At 34.8% G+C, this 18,446-nt stretch overlaps 1 protein-coding gene and 1 non-coding gene across 4 annotated transcripts; both read right to left on the bottom strand.

The window, feature by feature from the left end:
* Positions 1-2,438: 2,438 nt before the first annotated feature.
* On the bottom strand, positions 2,439-2,565 carry LOC117274325 (U11 spliceosomal RNA). The gene has a single exon (XR_004504432.1). It is a non-coding gene; the product is annotated as a U11 spliceosomal RNA (small nuclear RNA).
* Positions 2,566-3,124: 559 nt separating this feature from the next.
* Positions 3,125-17,509, bottom strand: LOC104086882 (actin-related protein 9). Of its 3 annotated transcripts, none has more exons than XM_009591227.4 (21): positions 17,369-17,509; positions 17,216-17,288; positions 16,996-17,105; positions 16,506-16,565; positions 16,261-16,326; positions 15,923-16,025; positions 14,867-15,078; positions 14,476-14,596; positions 12,866-12,930; positions 10,899-10,988; positions 9,996-10,046; positions 7,978-8,109; positions 7,599-7,688; positions 7,057-7,127; positions 6,824-6,987; positions 6,702-6,745; positions 6,579-6,628; positions 6,214-6,259; positions 5,250-5,300; positions 4,451-4,597; positions 3,125-3,608 (listed from the first exon to the last, which is right to left on the bottom strand). In XM_009591227.4, the coding sequence occupies exons 1-20, from the start codon at positions 17,369-17,371 to the stop codon at positions 4,454-4,456; spliced, it is 1,746 nt and encodes a 581-aa protein (XP_009589522.1). In that variant the 5' UTR covers positions 17,372-17,509; the 3' UTR covers positions 3,125-3,608; positions 4,451-4,453. The 3 variants fall into 3 exon arrangements, with proteins under 3 accessions (XP_009589522.1, XP_009589521.1, XP_070041887.1); XM_009591226.4 differs by having other exon boundaries at positions 14,867-15,081; XM_070185786.1 differs by lacking the exons at positions 16,996-17,105; positions 17,369-17,509 and having other exon boundaries at positions 14,867-15,081.
* Positions 17,510-18,446: the final 937 nt, after the last annotated feature.

Here is an 18,446-nt window from a genome sequence, read left to right on the forward strand (position 1 = left end):
GGCGGTGGCCGACCATCGACTGACGCGCATTTAATGCCTAGGAAACTGTATGGACGGGACATTTCAGTCACTTCCGTCGCTTACGTCACAAGGATGATGTTATAACAGGTCGAGGTAGAAAATTGAAGGCTCAATTCGTTTCTTGTCATTACACTCCAAATAAATGAGAGGACTATCTGTATACGGTTAAAATCGGGCGGCCCGCCCGATTTTACTGTTTGACCGAAACCGGGAGTTTGCATCGAAGGACGACTCCGAAGTAGATCGGATAGAGGCACGAAGATAAGATACCGAGATCGGGGTTCGAGGCACCTGCCAAGATCGAGAGTGACAGCAATCGAGACCGAACGAGACGCGTATCGAGCAATACCGAAGATTGCGTAATAACAGAAAAGCGAGATATTCGCGACCGGTCGAAGATCATGGCGGAAATCTCGGAACGGATCGAATCAAGAACGGTTGTTTAGTTAATCATGGGATTTCCTTCTGTAATTGGAATTGTACCATATATAGAATTCCTCTACTATATAAAGGGGAGTTCTAACCATTTGTAGGCACGACTGATAACGAAAGCAATATAATTTTCTTCCTCGCTCTCATTCTTGTTCTTCAGCTTATTGTGTTCTTATTATCCTTGCATCAATCAGTTCGAAGATACTCTAACTCAAGGGTTGAGTTTCTACTCAAACACTGGTTTGATTTACTTTATTGTATAATTCTATCTTTAATCTTCATATTTATTAATCGGTATTAAGTGAAATCACGTGTCCTTAAATCCACATTATAAATTTAATTATTATTCAATTTTGAAGGTAAACAATAGTGAATAATTGTTATATAGGGATGCTGATACACATAGATCTAAATGTGTTACTCTACCTAGTAGTATATTTGAAATTTAAAAAACAAATGTGACTAAGGTACATCAATTTAGAACAAACATACGTATTTCTAGATATTCTTTCTGTGCCCCAGTCAAAGTGTCTACTGTGGGGGCACTGTTGAACCAACTTTGACGAAAAAAGAATATACAAAATGAATGGACTCAAGCAAACACCCAATGAAAAAGGCATAGACAGAAGATGGAATCAATCGACCCCTAACACTAGTTTTTGTTACTTTATATCAGGATTTAGAAGAACATTTCTGACTGTACTAAAATAATTTATCCACCCCTTAAAGCATAGGAGTACTTTTTAGTCTCCTTCTTAGATTAGTCAAATAACCAAAAAACAAGAGCATCTTGAGTCCTCTAATTCAATTATTAATAAAAAATAGTTTAATGATTAAGAAATCACAATTCAATTATGTTACGGATGTTTGGTTCTTGCATTAAATTAAAAATAATAAAAAAATGTCTAAATTTACCTTTTCACTACACAAAATATCCTAATTGTATTCATTACTATACTTTGCGGTCATTAACACCCCTAATATTAGAATATTAAATTCTTATCTGTAATACTTCAAGTTTTAACGGAGCTCCATCATCCACACCCTCGTCATAAATAAATTCTCCTTTTGTATATTTATTCTTAATTTAACTTGTGGTTATTCACACCCTTATCATTAGTAAATTCTCCTTTAATTTAAATGGAGCTCCATCATGACTTAAATGAATTTCACGTACCAAAATATTTCCAAAAAAAAAAAAAAAAAAGTCCAAATTTACTCCTAAAATTTGAACTATAATTTAAAATTCTCCTCTGTGATACTTCAAGTTTGAGCTATGAAGAGAGATTTGCTAACTGCTTTCGTCCCTTTGCTAACTGCAATTTGGCAGGTGATGAAATTTAACAAAAAAGACAAACATTATAAATAGTTTATAATGTAAAATAAGCCATAAATATTTACTCAATATGACTATTAGCGTGTTTGGCCAACCTTTTTCAAAGCCAAAAGCAAGGTTTGTTTTTTCGAAGTTAGATGTTTGACCAAGCGTTTAAAAAAATAAAAAATAATTTTTGAGTAGAAGCCGGAGTAGTTTTGAAAAAGTAGAAAAAAGTAATTTCTCCCCAAAAATAAAAATCACTTTTGAAAAAACACTCTTAAAATTACTTTTTTAAATCTTGGCCAAATCAAATTACTGATCAGGAATGTTTTTTAAATTAATTAGCTAGACACAAATTATTTTTTACCAAAAGTACTTCCGCGAAAAACGATTTTTTAAGCTCGGTTAAACAGGCTTATATAACTCATCACGTTAATAAAAGAAATTTTATAGAATATTCTGAAAAATATTGTTACAGACTAAAAAAAATAAGTGGCAGACTTTCATACGGTATCACTTGATAGTTATATTTTGCACACAGAACTCAACAGAAATATTAGTAGTAAAGTTGAAGAAAAGCTCATTAGACGAAAGAATCAATATTTTACACAAAGTAGCGCAGAACACATAAAAAATAAAAAATATTACTAAAGTTTAAGAGAGAAGCAATGGAGGGTCGGCCAGCGAGCCAACCCTATAAAAATTCCACAAATTATGTCGGCCATATGTCTTGATATCCATACGGCACTCACCACTCGGGCGAGTGTGGCATATTTAGCCAACCGACCCTTTTTAAGATTTCAACTTTCTTCACTCTTTCCTTTTAATACTCAGCTCCTGGCTTTCATATTTACTCACTTACCGATGTGGGATAACTTGAAACTTTTCTTTTAAGTCGAGCAGTTTTGTTTTGTTTTGTTTTGTTTCTCCTTAAGTAATTGAACAGACCAAGTACTGGCATGATAGTATCAATTTCCAAAATATATCTTTCGTCTGCTCTTTCCGCTGCATTTTGTGTGAAATCATTTGATAGAAATGGACTTGTCTATTAAAAGACTATTGTATTCGGTCCACAATAAGTAATTTTTTTGACTATTTTTGCACATATTAAAAAATTTAACTTTTAACATTAATTAGCAATGAAATTGATCATATTAACATTTACTATCTCTTCACATAAACACTCCTAACACATATTTCAACACTATTTACTCTAAGGGCAATGTAGGAAAAAGATAATTAATTCATTCTTGAAATCTAAAAAAATCAGATATTTTGGACGACAAAAAAAATGCCAAAATATCACCGGAGGGAGTAGTAATTAAAAATATGTTAAAATAGTCAAAAGGTTGATTGATTAAAAAAGAGGAAACTGGTAAACTAATCTGGCTGAAGTGAGTGAATATGTCGGCTGCGGAACAGCAATGGTACATAGCAACTAGCATGAACAACGACGTGCAACTACTAGGATTTTGAATCGTCAAAATTGATATTCAGTTGAATGACATTGAGGGCTCAATATATCAGCTACTAGAAAACAATGGTTAGCAAGACTTAAATTACTCGTTACAGTAACTTAGTTACCCAGAATGTACTCCAGATTGGACTCGATCAGCGATAACTTTTCTTGACTGATTGTCAGGACTGTCGATATCCTCTTTCACAAGTGTTACTATGTACTCCAGAATGAGATGATAACAAGCATTAACCAAACGAGTCGGGAGGGAGGAGTCAGGCGTACAGTTCCTGTGTCTTCAACAAAAGCCACAAAGACGGAAGAAAATGTGGCCCTCAAGCCCCAGTTTCCGTCTTCTCAATCTCATAACCGTGCAGGAAGCTGAACAATAAAGGAATTGAGAGAGAAATGTTAGTAATAAGCAATCACACAACCTACAAAAACCATGCACACTTTTCAAAGGCTACTACTGTATGACCCAGTAGGCGTGTATTCGACATATCTGACCCAGTAGCTTGATGTTTACATGACCAACTCTCTCTCTCTCTCTCTCTCTTCATTTTCATTTTATATGAGAAGCAAGGTTTAAACCACCTCTAAGAACTTTTAAGAGCATCCAAAATTCAAACAAGGAAAAGCAAGATGAAGAAGCAGAAGAGGATATCAAACATTAAGTACCTAAAAAAATTATCTACTGCATACTTGTTTTTATTCAAATAATAATGCATATAAATGTGATCATGTTTTCTAAATGTGTGTCAGTCGAGTACTCCTTCTATCTCCAAAAATTCTGGATACATGTGCATGACACAAAATTATGATGACCAAAACTGGCTTATTTTTTATGCTTCCCATTATGATCTCTCAAAATTTCTTCTACAATTGCCACAATATGAAAGCATATAATCACAACCCCGGCACTATATCAATAACAAGATAAAACCAGATGGCAAGGACAAGAATCATGTTTTGACAAGATGAAAAGGAAAGATAATAATCCTGTCCCGCCCATAGCCTCATCATTTCTAGATTAATTCCCCCCCACCCCACCCCACCCCACCCCACCCCCCACCCCCACAACTCCCTTCCCATTCAATATGAAGAGGGGAAAAAAAAGAGAAAAAAAGAAAAGAAAATCCAACACATAAACCAGCCAGATTTTAGTTAAACTGTGATGTAATCTAAACTGAATATACTACCGGAAGAGCAACAATCATTTGTACCTATTATGAGTTTAGATAACACATTGCCTGAGCTTGAAGATAATATGAATCCTTGTACTTTCTCCCACTGCGAATGTGGATCCCATTTCTGATCCAGTCCTCTCGATGAATCCAGGCATCCCTACTAATATCAAGAATGCCGAGGATCTGCAAAGATATATATAGAGTGTCAAAGTGAAACTAACTTTAGGGAGTCCTCACACACACTTAAAATGAAGTATGATACTGGGATTTGGTTGAACAGGCGTCACCTTATGCATGATTAAAAGAAAATCGTTCCATTTTTTAGCTTGCTGTATATTTTTAGCTTGCTGACCTTTTATTTCCTTGGTGGCAAAGACACACCATCAGGTAATGGTACAATAGATACTACTCCCTACGTTCTATTTTATGTGGTACTATTTCCTAATTAGTCTATTACAAAAGTAGCGACACCTGTCTATATTTAGAAACAATTTAATGTTAAACTTCCTATTTTACCCTCAATGGCATGCTTTTATAGCCACCGAAATATCATGGCATATTTAAAATTACAAGTTCCAAAAATCTTTCATAAACTCCGTTCACAGTCAAACTATGCCAGCCACATAACTTGAAATGGACAAAGTATTATTCATAACTCCTTTTTTTTCTCATTTGATAACTGCAGTGTGGAGGCTAGTTTGCATGTGTATTATTTACCTTATTATACAAAGTTCATAATTGTATCACAGCCATATTACCAGAATGGTGTGATTTAGCAACTAAAAAATAGTATGATGAACAAAAAGCAGAACTTATAAAAATAGCATCTACTTACTGCTCCGCCTTTCCATGACACAAAAGCTGGATTCATTCTAGATTGCAAGACCTAATATGTACACAAAATGTAAATGTAAATTCCTGACAGCAACTTACTATAGAAAGAGGGAATATAAGAAAACAGAATGATGAAAATCAACAAGGACAGTGTGAATCCAAAAAAAAGGATGGACATACATACATAATAGATTCTGTTGCACTCATTCAATATTTACCCGGACACGTTCCGTTTTTAAATTACACACCAACAATTTTAAATCCCCGCAATACCCTTTTAAACAAAACTTCTAACTCCCTCTTCGTTCCATTTTCACCGTTCATCCTTCTCCCTTTTGCACAACATCCTACTGTATTTATCACAAAATAAGAATCTTTCAATAACCAACCCTGTTTTCATTTAGACAACTTTCAAGGGATTTAAGTCATTTTAACTGAAAAAAGTGTTTATCATCCCTTTTCGCCAAACACATAAATCTGATTTTAAGCACTTTTATCCAAATGCACAATTGCTTATTTATAAAAATAATTTTCAACACTTAAAAGTGCTTATCAACACTTGATGTTTTTTAGCTACTTTCAGTCAACTAACCCCAAAGGGCTCTAAATCGGCTAAAATCGCATTTTGTACCATGCTTCCTAAGAAAATGCCATGGAACTATCATTTATTCGTTTTCACTTTCTCCTTTCCCTTTTCCATTCGTTTTCCCCATTTATTATTCTCGGCACTAAAACAACCTAACCATCTGCAGGATACATTTGAAAAGGCCAAATACATAATGAAACTTCAGGATGCTAATGGGGGGAGGACTGATACAAAGTCTATTTGGTTAGATGAAGAAGCTGACACATGTATCTCACAAAGAGTAAGATAAAGGTCCACAAGATAGTTCAGAAATGCATACAGAAGAAAGACCAACAACTAGAATAGAAAAGAAATCAGAATTCAGAAGCTCAAAACTCACCTCCACAGTATCAATTGCTTCATGTGAAGGGATTGCATGTAATACTCTGCATAAGAAAGAAAACAGTTACCATAAGAGCATTTAAGCAAACTAGTGATCCCCTAAAGTCATCATCCATAGCTTAGGAAATTGTGAACTATATTCTACTTGTAAACACTTACCTGATAATATACCAAAATGCATTCATCTAGTTATGATAACATTCTTCCAAACTGAGGGTGACATATTAATCGATTATATGTATATATTATTATGTCCAATTTCTAGCAACAGGAGCATTGTTTTTTGAAAGTGGTAACTTTTAGCAACAGGGCATTGTTTTCTTTTCCCTTTAATGTATAAGCAAAACTGGACTTGAAACAAACCTTTCCTCCACAGCAGGAATGAGACCATCACTCAATGCAGCTCCACCAATCTGTAGAATTGAAAAATGTCATGTTTTCGAACCACGTGTAGAATAAGTATAGGCTGAATGTCGAAATACTAACCAGTTGCATGCTGCAAAACAACTTTCTCTGTAGGTCAATACGCCCTGTCAATTGTATGAAACAAGGTTCAGGAAGTGTATATTCAAATTCTACAATATTATAGAAGATATTTCCATAATCACCTGTCAAAAGAATGCTCTTTGTAATAGCTTCAGCTACACCAATATTATCTTCTTTCTTTGGCTTTGTTTGAAAAATTGGGTAGCTCTCCCACATAGGAAATGCACTACCACCAGGGAAGTCCATGTGCCATGTGTCCTCAAGCATATCATCATAATCATTAAACCTATTTAGATGGAATTATTGAGCATAGGAGGAAGAAAGGATTTTGTGACATCATATGTACTTAACTTACCAAGAACGTGGTGGCGAAGGATAGACGTCTGGAACCAAAAGTGTTGGGTAAAATAAACCCATTGGAGGAACCTGTAATAACAAATTATCAGACAAAAACACTTAATATCACACCTCATTATTTCAACGGGTCGTCATCGGCAAGTACCAAATCTTCCTCTTTATGTTGAAATACAGATGGAACTTGATACTGTAAAAGATTGCACTTTGGCTAATAGTTATCATGGATCTCATAATCAACAGCAAAAGTGTGTCCCAATTGTTCACGTGAAATCCTAGCTTAAATTGCAAAAGCATGTCATGATTTAATTTTTCATTTTTCTTTGAATTCCATGAAAAAAACACTAGCTGCACTCCCTTGATAGCAGTAAATGTGCGATCTATTGCAATTGAAACTCTTGCTCCAGAAAGTTATGAGGCATAAGCAAAACCTATTTCCGGAAAGTTAGAATGTGAAAGTAAAAGAAAAGGCAGCAATCACACATCATATTCAACAAAAGCAAAATAAAAATACAAGAGGATTTTGAAGTTAAAAATGAATACATTAAGAGCAGTCAGCCTTGTCTTATGAGATCCAGGTGGCATTCCATCTTCATATGATTGTACCATAGCAACAGCTTCTACTTCCCCCTCCTGGACAGTGGAATAAATTAAACATTTAGGCGTTCCTGGACGATGCATCAATTCATAACTAGGGTTGTTATAAATGGCGGTAAGATTAAAATAGAATAAGTCGAAGAAATAGACTGAAGATCATCCACTAATCGTCTCTGTTCAGCCGAAGACATTTCTGGATATACATTCCCCGCTTATACTTTGATTACCAACGTGAGGAATATCCAGTAATGGCCTATGCCTTACTAGCATATAAATGTTAAAAACCTTGAGTTTATATTTCCCAAAAAAAAACTAGGAAACTCACTTTGATCTGACAGTAGGACTCCTTAAGTCTGTTAAGCACTAGCAAATCTACAGGCTTTGACAGGGCATCAGTCCGAATTGGTGGCCATGTTTGATGATGCCTCTGAGTCCAGAGAAGGCATCTTGATATATCCTGTTATAATTTAAAAAGAATAAGAAGTTATTTTCACTAAGAAAAACAAAAGCCAATTAAAATATCAGTGAGAAAAAAATTGAAGAGTTAACTGAATACATTGCTTTAAGCTCGAAGATGGAGACACGGGTTTTCCAAAAAAATCACTACAGCTTTCCTACTCACTTTGTTTATGATACATCAAACAGGGAAAAGTACTTCTTCCATTTTCCTACCAAATCTCTCTGCCTATTTTGGCACATAAATGAAGGGATTGAAGAGATTATGACTTGCTTTATTGTTGTGTCAGCTGGTTCTCGACTCCCGAAGAAAAGAATGACGGTTCAACAAGCTCTTTTTACCAAACACATATTCTAGGTAGGTCTAAAGACCAAGATGGTGAAATGAGGAGGTGCGCAAACTGAGTCCTTTTGGTGAGCGCATAGAAGAAAGAAACGCATAAAAAAATATACATATCTCACTAAGGATATGTATGAGAGAGCGGTTACAAGTGTGAGAATTGTAAAAGGAGATACAAAGGAATCATATGACTGTGAGTTTACACTTTACACTAGGAATCTCCCTTGAGCCCGTAGAACCCTAGTTATGGATGAGTTAACCAATAGCATACATATTGAGGTTTCATGGTACATGCGATTTGCAGATGAAACTAGCAAATGAGCCAACCAGAAGTTGGAATAATCAATTATGGAGAAGCTATTTGGAGAGTAAAAGTTTATGGATATGTATATATAAGACAGAATAAATGTATTGCAGTATTAAAATCCTATAATAACATTGCAGGTGAAGTGAGATTGGACGAGACTGTAATATTTAAATGCAGATAATCTAGACTCAATCTTCTACGAGAATAGCATGATAGATAACGATGTAACACATAAAACTAAAATGAGGTGGTTGAAAAGGAAGATTGCTATGGGAGCAACTATGCGATAAAAAGATGACTAACAAAGTGAACGGCAAGTAGTATAGAATTATTTTGATACCAACAATGTCATATAGGTGTTAAGATAGATGCACAGTCGTCATACAGAATTGGACAAGATTAATTAAAAATAATCAAATCTGACAAAAGATACAAGTAACACACAGAGATAAACTGATGTTGCTTGAAATAGTTTGTCCATGTCCTTTGTAGACCTACAATACAATCTCTCAGTATCAATATAAACGTGGCTAAGAACATCACAGAATGGAAGCAAAGGCTCCATATAGGTGTTACAGTTACATATTAATGCAGTATATATCTGAACTTTTCATTATCTGGTCAGAGACTTGTATGCAAGTACAGGGATAAGTGTGAGATTTAGATAATATCTAGTTTTGAGAACCCCTAATTTGCTTTACAAGATGAACAATTTAGTATTGGAATAAAAGGGTCCAAAGAGAGAGGAACGGGTATAAGGGATTCATAAACACGAGCCTAACTAATTTGGCATTGAGGCATAATTTATGTTGCTCGGACTCTCAAAAAATGTTGCCGCATCCATATCGCATCCTTCTAAACTGCACTACTTTTAGAGGATCCGACACGCACACGAACATTTTTGAAGAGTTCGAGCAACATAGGGCATAATTAATTGACTGATTGAACAGGGATAAAACACATATGCTGAAGTCAGTAATTTTAAGGTACCCTAAGATTCTTGATCATTGAGCACAGTTTGTTTTCTCTGCCCTCTTGAGTTTATCAAGCATAAGCAGCCTATTGACAACAAAACTAATCAACAAAAACTTCATTTAACAAGTTCTCGGTCAATTATATGGTTTACCCTAAATAAAAAATCAGACGCTTCTCTAAGAAATAGAAGTGAAAATAACTTTCTAGTATAAGCAAGCATAAAAGGTACAAAGAATTAAATCCATAGTTTCCACAGAATTCTCACCTCTCCACCGAAACGTAAAGATATCTGTGTCGTGGGTATAGTCACTCCATCCTGTCCAACAGCATCAACCATTAGCATAACAAAACCCGTGGATGATCAAAATTGGTCAAATGGAAACTTTCAGGATGTTCTTTGTTAAAAAGCATAAGATTATCACAGGATTCTCTCTGCTTCATGATTTGAGTAACAGCACATGTATAAACTGTATGTCATTCGCAAAGTAATTGGGGAAACAAAGGCGTGGTTGCCCCGGATATTCTTGCTCAAGTGGCAGGACTCATGTTGAAGCAGTAATCACAGTGAAGCAATGATTCTACTGAAAGATATCATGGCAATGATCAAATAGCTGTCTCGCAATCCCAATTCATTTGTATAATTTAACCTAGTATCGAGACAATGGGTAATGAGAAATTTAGGTATATTTGGGTGTGCATCACTAGCATTGATGGTGTTGGATGTATTAATCATGACAAGTCAATTTCCTTTTTTTTAAAAATATTAATCATGACTGTCATAATTGGACAAGAACATGAAGACAAGCGCATGAATGGGGTTAACAAGATTCTCACTGTCCGTCTGTCCCCGCCTACTATCCAGTGAAACCACAGCCAAGAGTAGTTTGGGAAATCTATTATAGAAATAAAGAGGAACGTTATCATTACTATAACACCTTAGTAACAAGAATTATTTTCGGAATGTTATCATGTCTTATAACCCCCCCCCCCCCCCAAAAAATACACACACACGCACAAGGAAAAAACTCTTGCAATATCAAAGTCACTAGAATCCTTATCCCGGACGCCGTTTCTGATATTGAGGTGCTTTAAACAAAGCCGTAATAGAAAAGGGGGTCTCAAGTGCTACTTTCCAACTATATAGCAGGCAAAAATAAAACGACCATACCTCAACACAGATAACAGATGTCACTTGAGCACCAATATTGACAATGCATGCTGTTGATAAACCATTTCCAAAAACTGCAGCAAGACCTTCCTGGTTAAACCAATTCAAACAGCACATGAATAACAAAAATGATTTAACCTACATTTTCATCCCTACTGTTTGATTACACAAGGTACAGTTAGCACTTCTCTATAGTTGTTCAGGTGACTACATGAATAAGGTTTTCCACATTTCAGCAAACCCTTTAACATAAACATTAGCCCTCGGGTGAATAAGAATATTTCATCAGTAAGGACAATGGACGGTAAGAGAATCTCCACGAGCCAAAAAGACAGATGAAATAGGAACTCCAGAAAAGTTTCTAACATGTGCAATTACCTTGGTAAATAAAAAATAAAGAAAGTTTCTAACCTCGGCAATTAAAGTTGTGCAACCAAAACTTTCATAACCATGAACCATGAAAGATCCAGGTTTTCAAATCACCACGTGAGTAATGGCACTTTGAAAATTAATAAAGCTATCCAAAAAGCAAGCATGTCTTCTTGTTAATTTGGAAGACATAAATTGATTTGAAACAAAAGCAATTCTCTAATACTAAAAATGGTACTCCCTCTGTCCATTTTATGTGACACGCTTTCCTTTTTAGTCTGTAGCAAAAAGAATGACACATTATTCTATTTTAGGAATTATTTAATCTTCCCATTTTAGCCTTAATGACACGACTTGTTGGGACGCTCACCACTAGTCATTTAAATGAAAAGAAACTCTCAATACCACTCATTTAAAAGGATAATTTTGGTAATTTACATATATTTGGGTTACATGTCAAAAATCTTCTCTAATTTTTTAAACTTCGTACCCAGTCACACCTTCACAGAGGGAGAAATATTTAGGATCTTGAAATTATGATAAGAGCCGGGCGGGTGGGAGAAACATAACAGAGAAGTGACACCCTAAACATAGAATTTGTGGGGAGCAAAAATTATTAAGTTTACTCACCCACCCCCACCCCCCCACCCCCGGAAAACCAACCACTATGCTCAACTTTTCAAATAAATAAGTGCTATTAATAGATTCTGCCCCCTCTTCAATTTTATCAAAATGTAGGTGCTCTATGAGAAATCAAGTCGGGTCCTTCTGCTGGTAAGTTATTGCTAAATGTAATGGGTATAAGATAACAACAACTACTACTACTACTACGCTTCATCCCCAAACAAAGTTGGGGTCAGCGATATGAATCCTCACTTCTTCTTCAAGCTCAACTCATATTATAATCATGCCAAAATAAAATAATAGTAGTGGAAAATAGTTTTATTTATATATATATATATATATATATAGGTTTTTTGAGACAATTTCTTTCCATGTGATTTTAGGTCTACCTCGTCCCCTTATAACGCCTTCATTCACCATAGTTTCACACCTATAGACCGGTTCATCTTTAGGGTGACGCAAGACATGACTAAATCATGTCTGGAAAATTGGTTTTTTTTTTTTTTTTTTTTGGAAAAGGTTAAGGGAAAGGAAAATTGGATGTATTAACTTTGATTGATATTAAATAGCCCAAAAACAACTTCTAAATAGTAACTTAAATTTCCCTTAGAAAGCCAAGCGTAATTCCCATTTTAGAAAGTGCGGCAAGTCTATTTTGAAAATTGCAATTAAGGTAGTAATATGTAAGGTCTTCTACGATTAGAGCTACTAAATGGCACTGCATGATGATACATACACATACACAACTGTTCTAATAGCATTTTTTTGGACAAGTTTACCAGATCTTCCTAGAAATAGAATGAAAAAGCAATGTCATGTAGGTTGGTAGTAAAAGAGTTCTGAATGGGTAAATAAGAAGTTGGTATTTAAACTATTTATGCATATATTTCAAGCAAGAATGAAGGTTTAGATATGACTTGTGTACATGGAATCATTTTATTTTAAAGTTAAAAAGTTCAGGAACATAACATCACCTGGTGGACTACTGCTGAACTGAACCGTAAGTCACGCAACACGATAGAAAGCATTTCTTTAATTTCTGCAATAAACAACAAAGAAGTGTTATGTCAAAGAAGAAATGGGGTGATCATATGTTAAAGCCACATAACAGATCAGAAACATCTTATATAATCCATACACTCTTTGACACCTCTTTTACTTTGTTGTGCATGGATCTAGAAAGCTCCAGTAAGCTTTTATGAAAGACAGAGCACTCTCAAGGAAATGGACACAATACAAGCAGGATATAAAACATAAAAGATCCAGTGACCAGTTAGCGACTAGATTCCTTGTGAATGTACTCAGAGGATAATGGGTGGTTTGATTGACAAGTCATTGAAGGTGGTGAAATTTGAAAATATTTACAGGCGAAGAAAGTAAAATGCAGAAACATTTTTTTCACCTCCAACAGAGGCAAGATAGCAAAGATTGACATGAAATTAAAATCTTTTTAAAATGTTTTTACTGCTGAAGTCCAGCCTGCTTTCATCAATCTGAAGATTAGTCACATATGAGCAATACCTAAGAAATCTTACCAAAGTAATTAAATGACAATCTGAGGAAGCTAAAGGAAAATTTCCTCTTCACCAAATTGTTGGGCATCTCCATGGTTGACAACACCCTCTTTTGAAGTTCTTGTTCTGAATTCTGGTTTTTCCATTTCAAATTCCTCGTAATGGGTGAGTAGAGAAGTTACTTCAAGAGACCTTTTTATGATGGATCACTATCTTCGGCATTAGGAGTGGCAAGGAAATTTTAATGCTTGGAAAACTAGGGAAGACAAGAGAAAGGAAAAGGAAATCACGTATCTTTCCATTTCGTTGTTTGGTGTTACCAGTATGAATAGGAAGGAAAATGGAGATATAATTTTCTTTCGGACCTACTAATTTTAATTTCTCTTTCCTCTTCGATTTTCCCTCTTTTTAAACTTTTGCCTGCCTTTGCCTTACCTTTCATGTTTCTAAAATCAGAAGCAACTACACCAGAACAGCTCTTTGCATTCAGCTCGATTTATTGTCAACTAAACTGACTGTCCTCATTTCTCAGTCCAACAGGACAGCGCATGTGTAAGAGGTTACACTGTCACATTCTTTATTTATATTATGGTGGTGTTGGCCAACTTGTGGAAACCTTAACTAATCCACCAGGTAGCCCACTACAGCACCCAAGAACAAATGTGGGGTATACCTGCCCACTAAGGCTGGAGCAGATGGGTACTCATACTGTCACACACTCAAATATCTCTCTTGATAGTTTAGTTAGTGGAGTATCTTTTTCCATAGAACTCTGAAACTTCACATTACTTCATTAATGAAAACAAGTCTACAGATGACACAATGGCATTAACAAACCAACTCCGGGAGAATGCTCCCAAGAGAGACCTCATGCAGAAGAGAAATAGCAAACCTGGCTAGCCTATGAGCAGCTCAATTCCAAGATCTAGCGGAGTATGCAACTTTTCATTTTTCTCCCAAATATTGCAAATTTAAACAGAATAACAACACTCTAGCCTAAAGATAAATTTACCAGAGTTATGTTTCAGACATAGAAAAGAATGAATAGGGAAAAAATAGAGTATATGTACCACGACTGTCGAATGTCTCTGGAAGAACAAGGATTGCAGAATACATGTTTCTCATGCTATGAGGAATATGCAATTTCTCAACCAAAATCCAATCCCAGATGGTATGCAGGTCTTCAAGAACCTAAAAGATTTCCCCGACTGTTATTATATAAACTAATGAACACTGGAACTCTAGTAAATATGAAACAAGTTACCTTGATATACCTTTACTGGAAAATCAATAAACAACATTTCCAAAGAAATATCAATGCTCAATGCCAAACTTGGAATGCACAATCCAAAAACATTAATTTCAAAAGTAAAGTTACTAATTTGTGAGTAACAACTGAAAGAAACAAATGCACATCAAATTTTCCGCACATTGAAAGGAAAATTTGAAACAAGATATTACCTGCTGCGTAGGGTAATGTTGAGATATATTTAGATGACCTCGGCGTATAGGACGGTGCAAGCAATATGGTTCAGTTGGGGATATTCGTAGAGCTTCCTCTCCACATATGTACTGTCTATATTTACGTTCACTGGAATTAGATTCAACCTTAATCTTGCTTTCCTTCAGAGTGGGGTCTTCGCTGGTACCACCCTCGTTGGGTTCGCTTTCTACTGCTACAGCTAAACATAATTACTAATTCTTGAAATAAAGTGAAACTAACATAATAAACAAACTAAGCATGCTCTCGTATTAACTAAGCATGCTCTTGTGTCATCTACTATTAAAAAACAAACAAAAACTGAACTAATCAGAAAGTATCATCTCTCCGACATGGACGTTCTGATCAATTAGTAGTCTTCTCACCGAGTATAAGCATTGAAATCTTTTAATTACAGAACTCATAAAAGCTAAATTTTCAGTAGAGATATAATCAAACAAGAGTCCATTCCATAGTATTCAGAACAAAATGTCGAAAAAGAAAAAAAAAATTCAAGTCCACAATTTAAGATTAGGTAATCAACTATAGAAAATAAAAAAAAATTAACAAAATTTGTTGTACAATATCCTTATCATAATGTTCATCCGAGAAGCTTGACAAAGAAATATCAGATAATAGTTAAATGCAGAAAGATTTCCCATAGATACTAAGGTATTAGACCAGCCACAGCAGCTTGTGTAGTATTATTCAGAAGGCACCACTCTGACTCAGCTGCTTTAGACATTAACAGCAGCGAATATTGTCGTGCCAACCGAAACATAGGGCTACTTGCCAATCAACTAACTGGCTAGCACATCACTAGCAAGCAAAGTAGAACGAGCAGGCTATGCATGTAGAGGCCCCAAAAAGTAATCAATGCAATACAAAGATTTGTGAATCTGTACATGCCATAATTGGTTTATAACAAAACTATATAACACAATAACATTCAGCATCGAGAGCACAACAGCCAAACCTAAATGAAATTGCCAATATGATAATGCTTCACTCAAGAATGAACAGGTTACAGTTCTCACCCTTTGTTGAAGAATGAGGGACATTTTTTTCTAAAACATCAGTCCAAGTGAACTCTGGCTCTTTCGTGTTATTCTGCAGAGGATATGCATCCACACGCCCCATCTGCAGAGATACACATAAAATACACACAAAAGACTGTCAATAGATGTATTCCGAAAAACATGACTATAGATACTTTAGTTGCACTAATCTCAGATTCCAAGAAATTGTTCCCGAAGAAATTGAGCTTCAATAGCTCAAACAACTACCTCTCATCACACATGTACATGAAGATCTCACAGACTCCAAAACACAAATTTCATCATACTTAAAATGCATAGAGAATTCTCCCAGGTACCTTGCGTGGATAAGAACTGTTAGCTACCTCCTCATCCAAGAATGGAATTCTCAACAGCGAAGCAATCTGATTGAAAAAATTAAAAATATGTGAAATAATAAAAAATATATGATAAACTATTTATGTCATCAATTTATAAATTTCGATTAAAAGGTTCATACTCACACATATGACTACACGTTTTTTTTTCAAATTCACAGAAATAAAACAAATTGACCATGTTTACTAATAATTCATGTACAAACCATGTCATATGCTCTTTCCCGCTCCATATGTTGTGCAGTTGTAACCTGAGAATTCAGCATCTAAACACCCAAAAAAAACAGACTTTCAAAAAAGATATCATCAAAACACAATAATCACCTTAAATTACAAACTTGAAATCTGAATAAAAAACTAAAAATAAATTAAAATCAAACTCGATTTAGAGAAGAATCATACAAGATTGCAAACTTTAGTTAGAACTTTCTTAGAAACTCCTCCCTTCGTCCTAATTATGTGGCACTGTTTGACTAAGCACGAAGTTTCAGAAGGGAAAAAAATTCTTTTGAAACTTATGGTCTAAAACAAGTCATTAAACATTTGTGTCATCTTAATAACGGCAAAATGAAAAGTTTAAAGTTAAACTAATTCTAAATATGGAACTGTGTCATTCTTTTATAGATGAACTAAAAAGGAAAATATGTCACATAAAATAGGATAGAGCGAGTATACAAATTCAAACTTTGGCCTTACTTGATCTTGAACATGTCGTTTAGGTAATTGAGTAGTGCGACGGGAAATGCAATGAGGTACATTGAATGGAGTATCCTGATTAGCCAATCCAATTCTGATATTTGCGGAACCTAAATTTACAGTGCAATTTTTTTTCGACATAATTTACCAACTGATTAAGCAATTAATTAACTAACACACACAAAAGGTCAAAATTGAGAGAAGTTAGGGTTTTTAGAACCTGGATTGATGACGACGATATTGGAGCCACGCTCGGTGAAGAGGTTCGTAGGGACTATTGTTTTCATGTAATCCTGTGTACCATGCCATTAACTAAAATTGTTAGATTTCTGTGTTTTGTGTGTGTGTGTGTAGCAATGGAGAAAGTGAGTACCATGGCGAAAAGAGCTTGAGTTGGTGCCGAGGGAGCAGGAGGCAGGAGCTACTGAACTGAAGAAGAAAACGTGAAGTTAAGGTGGGTGCCTTATATACTCCTTGGAATTGACTCGAATTGAATTGTATATATATATATATTGATTTCGACTCTACATAAGCTTATAAATGATGACATATGCTTAAGGACAATATTTGAGTTGAGATTGAAATAACAACTACATAATACCACTAGTAGGGTATGTAGAGTGTGGTACGTACGCAGAACTTATACATACCTAGGGTAAAGAGCCGGTTTCCGATAAACCTGACTCCCTCCCTCCAAGAACTTTATATCTTGTTCTTGGGTGACTCGAACTCACAACCTCTTGGTTGGAAGTGGAGGGTGCTCACCACTAGAGATTGAAATAAAAAGTTTAATTTAAATTTTAAGTTAGAAAAAATTGTAAAAATTTATGTTTGTATAAGCATTTCACTTGAAAAATAATTTCGTATAAGTAAAAAATTGTGATGGAAACTTATAGATCTTTGATACAAAAGTTTAATTTAAAGTATAAGTTAGAAAAAATTGTAAAATTTTATGTTTGGATAAAAATTTCACTTAGAAAATTAATTTTGTACTATAAGTTAAAGAATTGTGATGGAAGGTTATAACTTTTTGAACAGAAAATATTTGAACTTTTGCATTTGCATACTAGTTATGAGTATTTGTAAATACTAAATTTTAAATTTTAAACTTTAAGTGAAATATTGAAATAGTGGCTTGAAAGAATACTTCGAGTAAAATAATTATTTCGACTTACAAATTTTTAACATTCACAAACTTCTTGTTTAAACAAACTTTTTTTTCAACATCAACTTGGCCATAAAAACTATTTCAACTTCAACTTGAAGTATTATTTGCAAACCAATATTTGTTTTACAATTTAGCCCATTATTTCAACTGAACCTGACTAGTTTTTTTTATTACGTGAATAAAAAATTTCAAACTTTTCATATTCTAAAAAAATAAAATACTTACAATTCAGATTCGAAACCAAAACTTCATGACCAAACTTTAGCTTTTCGGGCGCAAAATA

The sequence above is a fragment of the Nicotiana tomentosiformis genome, chromosome 9 (assembly GCF_000390325.3).
Source record: "Nicotiana tomentosiformis chromosome 9, ASM39032v3, whole genome shotgun sequence".
Taxonomy (NCBI): Eukaryota; Viridiplantae; Streptophyta; class Magnoliopsida; order Solanales; family Solanaceae; genus Nicotiana; species Nicotiana tomentosiformis.

Coding starts and splice junctions, on each gene's coding strand:
- LOC104086882 (XM_009591226.4), bottom strand. Junction 10,047..10,898: donor CATCTGTTATCTGTGTTGAG/GTATGGTCGTTT, acceptor GCTGTTGGACAG/GATGGAGTGACTATACCCAC. Junction 6,260..6,578: donor ATTCCTGCTGTGGAGGAAAG/GTTTGTTTCAAG, acceptor TTTCTTATGCAG/AGTATTACATGCAATCCCTT.